Below are 8,686 nucleotides of genomic sequence, written 5' to 3'. Positions count from 1 at the left end.
TTGAATAAGCGATGCACATATTTTTCCATCTCACGTTTGATTAGAATACGAACAGACGAGAAGTGTTACGGACATAAATATATTTTATAAAAATAAATTTATAAATTGAAGTGATTTTATACGATTTATTAAATCTATTTTATAATAAAAATAATTTTATAATTTAATATATAATATCAAGTTATATTAATTTATAAATTTATTTTTATATATATATTTTTATAACTAAAGAATTTTACCTTAAAAAAGCATTGGTACTCATAACAAATAAGACTTACAAACAAAATGGTATGCCAAAGGTAGAATTGTACTTTGGACCCCTGAATTATTGTCTCTTCTATACCATGAATAATTTGTCGCCACGTGCATGGATATTTGTGCGTCTGACGTATATATTTTAATTTTTGATATTAATATTTAATAATTCGGAGTTCAAAATTAGTTCTCATATTTATTCAAATATTAAGACTTTATACCAGAGTGTGCATTAAGGTTTGGTTTAGTCACGCACTTCAAATGAGATAAGATAAGATATTTTAAATGATAATGAGATTTTTCAATTAAGATAAAATGAGATGGTTTGTAAAAAAATATGTGTTTAGATGACGAGATGAGATGAGATAATTTTAATTTTATAAGATTTTATAAAGTGGTGAATCTCACCAATTATTAAAAAATATTTTTAATTATTGAGTGAAAAATATTATGAATATATTAAAAATAAGTAATATATATTATTAATTTTAAAAATAATAAATATTTTGACTTTTCCAAAATATATTATTATATTATTATATTATGACTTATTTATTATACTATATTTTAAAAAATTCGAACTATACTTTTTCAATTATATATTACAATAAAAAAAAAAAATTCTAGTAGATAATTATATATATTAAAAATGTAGTAGTTAGTGTTATTGTAGTAATAATGTGGTGTTAATGTAGAGTTAGTTAAAAAATTAGATATGAGATAAGATTTTGTTACCAACCATTTAGAGAGACAGATGAAAGATAAAGTACAGCTCAGATGAGATAATTTGTATCTCATACGTGCATCCAAAACCGAGCTAAAAGTTAAGCTTTGCTGGATGAGTGTTTTGGTGTTTTAACTTTTAAGATACATAGGTAGTGAGTATTCTGGAAAAATGTTTTTTCATATATTCTTGGGAGGAGTACTATAGCCGTAAAGAAATTATGTAAAAATAATTTTATAAAATGACGTAATTCTATATAATTCGTTGTATCTACTTTATAATAAAAATAATTTTATAATTTGATAAAACGCATCAAGTAACATTAATTTGTGGGATTATTTTTATATAATATGTTTGGGAAATCGCTTGGATAGTGAAATTATTTCATCTCATGTTATAATTACAATTTTTTCAAATTTTTATATAAAATATAATAAAAAATTTAATTTTTTTAAATTTAAAAACAATAATAATATTAAAAAAATAATATTCTAATAATATTTTATTTAACTTTCAACTAAAATTATTTCATTTCACTATCTAAATCACATCTAAATTATTTCTCTTTTTTTTTTTACGAGAAATTCACAAACAGTAAATAAATATTTTTAAAGAATGGATAAAATTAATATTAATTTTTATCTTAAATTTTGTTATCAGTTATATTTTGTTTAATATGACACATTTTAAAGAAAAAAGATGCTAGGTTGCCTTTTATACAACTAATGTATTTATTTATTTTTAAATATTTAAAAAAGTTAGATCTAATAAATTTATGTATTTTTTTCTAATATTAGAAAAAAAACCAAAGTTGAAGAAGTGAGTAGCATCAACCTTTAAATAACTCTGCAAATCGTCATAATAGCCAATTAAAATATGTAATAAATAATTATTAGGGAGATGTACTGGTGGGCAGCTTTCGGATCTGGATGTATGTTTATTCTCACTGGGATTCTTTGGTCGTCGCTTGTTACTTAATCCTGACACCCATGAGGTCCTTCCATTCTTCATAGAAAGTAGTTTCATACGAAACTCCCAAAATACCCTTCAAATCTCTTAAAAAAGAAAAAATTTAATTATAAATATGACTGTTTATTAATATATACATTAATCTAATATAATTAATCAAAAATAAATTTTATTTAAAATAAAATTAATTTAAATTTTAAATATAAAAAAATTAATATTAATATATAAATTAATACGAAACTTTACTTATATTTAATAAAATTTCTTAAAAAAATGCCTCAATCTCCGTAACGCATACCTGCACGTCACCATTACTGTGGAGAACAGTCCCTACTCAGGTTCCTGCGTAGTTGCATGCATGGGACAATGCAGTACGCAAAAATACAAAATTAGCCTCACAACATCTCAAAGTTATTACGGCAACCATCTCTAAAACTTTTTTTAGCCTAAGAGAAATATTTTAGGTACACAAGTTTTTATAAAAATAAATATTTTTATAACAAAACTTTTATGTATTTATTATGTATTTTATTAATATAATTAGCTTTGTTATTTTTTAAAATATAAAATAATTATTTGGACTAATTATATTAGTTAAATGTGTATTAAATACACAAGAGTATTTTGAGACTGTACAACTTTTTTTTATAAGTATTATGTAAAATTATTTTAATTAATAAAATTATTTTTGTGAAATTTTTATCACTTTTTTTTAATAATTATGGTTTCCATCACATTTATTAATACAGCCTACCAAATTTGTCCTGTACTTTTTTTTTTTTTTAACCGATTAATGATTTTCTAAGCAACCCATGCTTAACGTGGTCACATGGCTAGCTGGACAAAGATCGTAGATGTTTCTTCTTCAAAGCTTGTCATTAATCTAATATTCTCCCTAATAAATACAAGAAAATTTGGTGTTGGTCAAATCTTTCAGATTAATGCATTTGTTTTGTTTAAAGATGCTCTGAAACTAAGTTCTAGAAAAGTAATGAGTGTGTTCCAAGGCAAAGGACCCACATGCCCATGGGTGTGTGCGTGAGGATGGATTCCAGACCGAGCTCTAATAAAAATGCATCCACTGCTGCTCTTGCATGAATCATGGCCTTGGGGGACTTTCTTTTTGCACAGCGGCTCAGTTGTACTTTTTCTTTAATGGGTTTGAGTGGTTTGGGTCCCTTGTGTTCCCTGTGAGTTTGAATTCTTGGGATTTTCTTGGTCGGTTTGAGAGTAGAAAAAAATATTAACTTTGGGTTTGTTTCTGAACGGCTGGGTGTGTGTGGGAGGGCAGAACACTGACCTAATTTAGGTGTGTCTGGTTTAGGGTCTTCTTTTGGGGCTGTGGGATCAGATTAAGGTTATTTGCTGAAAGTGGGTACGCAATAATAACGGAGTTGTTTTCCGATTTGTGCTGTTTTTGGACAGGATCTCTGAAAGGATATGCTTTGTTCTTCTCAACCTGAAGGTAGATTTCGGGCAACTTTACCGGGAAATTTAGTGGGATTCTGCAATTTTTCTGCTGTTTTTGGCAGTTAAATCAGAGAAGAAACCACATTGCAGTTCTGTTTCAAGGTTCTGAGAGACTTGGCTTGGGAATTTTGGGCTTGCTTGTTCGTTTCCCAGTTGATTTTAGTTTGTTAGTGTTGCTGAAGGGAAAAGATCAACTGGGTTTCTATTTCTGCTCGGCAGATTGCTCTATTTGATGCAAAACGTTTACTGGGCGTGAAAGCGGATTTCAGAGTGAGATAAGAGGCCGAGGTGGTTGTCGTTCGGTTTCCCATTAACTTATCCCTTTCCTGAAGTTCTTATTTTGAGAAAATGGCTTGCATGAAACTGGGATCCAAAACTGACGCGTTCCAACGGCAAGGGCAGGCCTGGTATGTTGTTTGGTCTGTCTGATATTGTCCTCTATATGATTTTTTTTTTCATATGAAATTGACTGTTGGACCTGACTTTTCTGTTGAATCCTTTACTTCTTTACTTATGTTTCGCGGATTTTTGAGTCTCATTATTCATACGACAAAAATAAGAACACGACGTCTACGCTCTCCTGTCACTTGGAAAATCTCTCTTGGTTAAATTTAGGGATATTTCATACGACAAAACTCCATCCTGCTATCTGAACCGAGCAGTAAATTTTTCTTGACAAATGAAGCTTGCTCGTTCATCTTAGGCATATGATTCGCAATCTTCTGTCTCCTGCTTTATTTTTTAGCTCACTTCCTGCACTAGGGAAACTTTTCTGCGTGTGAGTTGAAAATTTGAAATTAAGTTCTTAAATATTTGCTTGGGAATATGTACATGCATTCCTGAAATATGCTGTCCCTAAATTTATTTTGATGAAGTGGTAATAGGTGAATGGTATCAATTTAGCTCTGTGGGAATATCATGAGTTGAGGAAGAACGGTTCGACTAATTGAAGTTGACGATCCTTCTAACTGCATAACAAACGTTTTTACTGCTCCCTAAAGCCGATGGACTTTTGAACTGCTTTATCACAGCTTGTTTATCACAGATGTCATTAAGGGCTGTTGATTTGACTCCTCAAACTAATCTTATTCATAAGATGAGGTGTTGCATTTTATTTATATAGGCTCCAGCCCTTAGATCTCATATAGTTAGCACAATCCAGGCCCGGGAATATATTTATCATACAGGTTTCCCAACATCTATCTCTCTCTCAAAACCACCACAAGGAGTGAAATATGGGTATTTTATATGTCCTCTTGTAGATTGTCCTGTGGTTAGAATAAATAACCTAAGATGAATATAAAGATATATGTATATGCACACACAAACACGTGTTCTGTTTGTATTTTGTCTTGTGGTTATGGACAAGGACACCACTTGACAAAATGGAAAAGTAGATAATCTGTGAAGGCTTTCTGGTTTCTACCCATTTTGATGTATATTTTCTATTGATGGTGGGATTAACCAGTAACGTAAATAATAATATGTGTGATTCTAGTATCTGCAAACGTTAAGCTTGTATGGCAACTGACAAGGACACCTTACACGGTGTGCTAATGCATGTGCACCTTATGAAATCTTTTTTTTAATTTTTCATCTAATTCAATGCACTCTCATCTAACTGTGATGTTATAGGTTCTGCACAACTGGGCTTCCAAGTGATTTTGTTGTTGAAGTTGGGGAGATGTCCTTTCATCTTCACAAGGTACTTTGAATTCACTATATTTATGTTTCTTTTGAGATGTATTTCTCACTGAACTTTAGTATGAGTATGCACGAGTATTTGAAAAACTTGCTTCACCTTTCCAAAAATATTATGTATTTCCCTTTACTTTATGCCAATGTGGGCAACCCATTGGCTAAATGATCATTTAGATTTCTCATATACCCCTGCTTTTACTTGCTAGGACTATAAACCGTGAATATTTTTTAAATGCCCTTTAAATAGACTTATAGTGGAATTAGGTTTAATCGTTGGCAAACTTTACTTTTAAAAAAAATGTTGTTGGAAAATTCTTATGCCCCCCCCATCATTTTGAAACCTCAAATCTCAGTTTCTGTGAGTAATTTACATATTTTATCATGTTGGCATTAATTGTCTTCTCTTATTTCTTGTTATAACACAAACGTGCTGGCCAAACCAACCTAGAGATCAGCGTATGAGCTTAATAGAATGCATCTGATGAACTGCACTTTACTACCTTGTCCAGTAAATTATGTAGTGATTGCTGAAAATTTTTTTGTCGCTTTCATATCAACTGTAAGGTATAATTCTTACATGTTAGGAAAATGTGAAACAGAAGATGCCATATATAGTTTCTAATGCTTGTTAATAATTAATAATGCAGTTCCCTTTGCTCTCTAGAAGCGGGGCTGTGGAAAGATTGTATGCAGAAGCATCTGAAGAAGGAGAAGAAGGATGTGTCATAAACCTTCCTGACATTCCTGGTGGGGCCAAAACATTTGAACTTGTGGCCAAGTTCTGCTATGGGGTGAAACTTGAACTTACATCCTCAAATGTTGTGTACCTTCGCTGTGCTGCTGAGCATCTTCAAATGACAGAGGAATATGGTGAAGGCAATTTGATTGCCCTGTGTGAAACCTTCCTTAATCAAGTAGTTCTTCGAAGTTGGAAAGACTCACTAAAGGCACTGCAAACCTGCGATGATGTTCTACTCTATGCTGAAGAACTTAACATTACAAAAAGGTGCATTGAGTCGCTGGCTAGTAAGGCATGTACTGACCCAAATCTATTTGGGTGGCCTGTCATGGAGCATAGTGGCCCCATGCAGAGCCCTGGGGGAAGTGTGTTGTGGAATGGGATAAGTACGGGAGCTAGACCAAAGAATTCAAGTTCAGATTGGTGGTATAATGATGTATGTACTTTAAGTTTGCCCCTCTATAAGAGGTTGATTTCAGTCATGGAAACTCGTGGAATCAAACAGGATATTATTGCTGGGTCCCTCACTTGCTATGCAAAAAAATACCTTCCAGGGTTGAATCGGCGTCAGGGAGCCAGTGAGTCAAGTAGCCGTCCGGCACCAGCAGCAATGGGGGCTCCACCATCAGAAGAAGACCAGAAGCTTTTCCTAGAAGAAATTGATAGGCTACTTCCAATGCAGAAGGGACTAGCGCCAACCAAGTTCCTATTTGGTCTGCTTCGAACAGCCATGATTCTACGAGTGAGCCCCTCTAGCGTATCAAGTTTGGAAAAAAGGATTGGGATGCAGCTTGATCAAGCGACTCTGGAAGATCTGTTGATGCCCAATTTCTCTTATTCCATGGAGACACTATACAATGTTGACTGTGTGCAACGGATTCTTGAGCATTTTCTTGCCATGGATCAGGTTTCAGGTGGGGCCTCCCCATGTGCAGTTGATGATGGCCAATTGATCGGGTCACCTTCGTTGACACCAGTCACAATGGTAGCGAAGCTAATTGATGGATACCTTGCAGAGGTTGCCCCTGATGTTAATTTGAAGCTCCCCAAATTTCAGGCTCTAGCTGCTGCAGTTCCTGACTATGCCAGGCCCTTGGATGATGGCCTTTATCGTGCGATAGACATTTATCTGAAGGTACTGCTTATTTCATTGTCATGTAGAAATCCAGAGCTTGAGTAGTTAAAAATTCATTCTGGAATCTAATATCCAAAATCGTGCACAAGGACATACCACCTATTGGCCTAGACTCACTACTCTCAATGCCTATGCAATTTCTTCTCTTGACTGCATCCAACCTGATTTCGTCTCTTGATTCAAATTTGGTTGGGTCAGGTTACACTTTTTTACCAGATTTGGTTTCTTTTGAAAAAATTTGGAAAGATAATATTTTCTTTATCTTTTATTCTTATTTCTTCTGTTAAAATGTGCTGTGTCTGCGTAGTTGGTTCTTGATTTATGAAAGTTTGGCTTACCCTCAGCACTGCAACATCAAGTTACTTCACTGTGTGAAACTGAAATGAACTAATGACGCCAAATCAGGGTCAGTCTCACTTGGTCTTGGTTTTATCTGAAAGTTTTTGAGCCAGAGGGCTACCTTCAGCCAAGTCCGCTTTTCATAACACTTACAGATAGCAATACGCTTCAAAGTTGTTTCTCTTGGGCATTGGGTTTACCAATTTTTGAAATCATATTATTAGGTCCTTACTCAAATGCAAAGAGGGAAAAAGAAAAGGAAACAAAAAGAGAAGAAAGAAGACAAACATACTAGATAGGGAACATTTCATTAAGTTTGGGCTTATCTGGTTTCCCTGTGGTTTTCAAACATGCAGTCACACCCATGGTTGGCAGAGTCTGAAAGAGAACAACTCTGCAGGCTGATGGACTGCCAGAAGCTCTCGTTAGAAGCTTGCACCCATGCTGCACAAAATGAGAGGCTTCCTCTTAGAATAGTAGTTCAAGTTCTCTTCTTTGAGCAGCTTCAGCTTAGGACCTCCATTGCTGGCTGCTTTCTGGTTTCAGAAAATCTTGATGGATCAAGACAGTTAAGAAGTGGGCTTGCTGGATCTAATGAGGGAGGGTGGGCCACAGCTGTGAGGGAGAATCAGGTTTTGAAGGTGGGGATGGATAACATGAGGATGCGAGTATCTGAGCTGGAGAAGGAATGTTCAAACATGAGGCAGGAGATTGAGAAGTTGGGTGGTCGCACAAAGAATTCTAGCACGTGGGGAAATGTGTCGAAGAAATTCGGGTTTAAGCTAAAGTCTCAAATGTGCAGTGCTCAAGCTGAATCAGTTAGCAACCAGAATAATGGTAATGTGAAGGTTGAGAAGTTGAAGGACAGGCATGGAAAGCACAAGAAAAACTCATCCCATAATGACTAAACCCTTTCAAAATTGTTTATTATTTTGTACTGTTTCTTTTTTTCATTTGTAGTTCCGCTTTTGTATTTTCAAGTTATAAAGCATACATCCATCTCTGTGGTTTCAAAACTGTACCAAATATATTGCAGACGGATGGAGGAAAGTGTAATTTGTGTCATTGTAACTCTAGCAAGGCTCTCTCTCTCTCTCTCTCTCTCTCTGTGGGTCGGTTTATGCAGCTTTAGGTTCTAAGGTACAGAGGTCTGAATTAAAAAAAAAAAAAAAATCATATCTTTTAAGTCAAAATCCAAAATGGATCCTACAACACATAGCGCAATGATAAAGTAGCAGAACTTGAAGAAATAGCAGCCAAAGTTACAACCTTTGCACGTATGTTGCTTTCTCTGGCAAAGCAACAAAGAAAAAAAAAGAAAAGCATCAACGTGTTGACATTAAAGACAAAACCA

The 8,686-nt window shown here is 34.0% G+C and overlaps 1 protein-coding gene across 2 annotated transcripts; it reads left to right on the top strand.

Moving 5' to 3' along the window:
* Positions 1–2,903: 2,903 nt before the first annotated feature.
* Positions 2,904–8,408, top strand: LOC122276254 (BTB/POZ domain-containing protein At1g30440-like). 2 transcript variants are annotated; one of them, XM_043085837.1, is made up of 4 exons: positions 2,904–3,825; positions 5,054–5,123; positions 5,767–6,993; positions 7,689–8,408. In XM_043085837.1, exons 1-4 carry the CDS (start codon positions 3,767–3,769, stop codon positions 8,238–8,240), a joined length of 1,908 nt encoding a protein of 635 aa, XP_042941771.1. In that variant the 5' UTR covers positions 2,904–3,766; the 3' UTR covers positions 8,241–8,408. The 2 variants fall into 2 exon arrangements, with proteins under 2 accessions (XP_042941771.1, XP_042941772.1); XM_043085838.1 differs by having other exon boundaries at positions 3,768–3,825; positions 5,784–6,993.
* Positions 8,409–8,686: the final 278 nt, after the last annotated feature.

This window comes from Carya illinoinensis, chromosome 9 (genome assembly GCF_018687715.1).
Source record: "Carya illinoinensis cultivar Pawnee chromosome 9, C.illinoinensisPawnee_v1, whole genome shotgun sequence".
In the NCBI taxonomy this organism is placed as follows: Eukaryota; Viridiplantae; Streptophyta; class Magnoliopsida; order Fagales; family Juglandaceae; genus Carya; species Carya illinoinensis.
The sequence above is the reverse complement of the archived record's forward strand: the minus strand, read 5'-3'. Positions and strand labels throughout refer to the sequence as shown.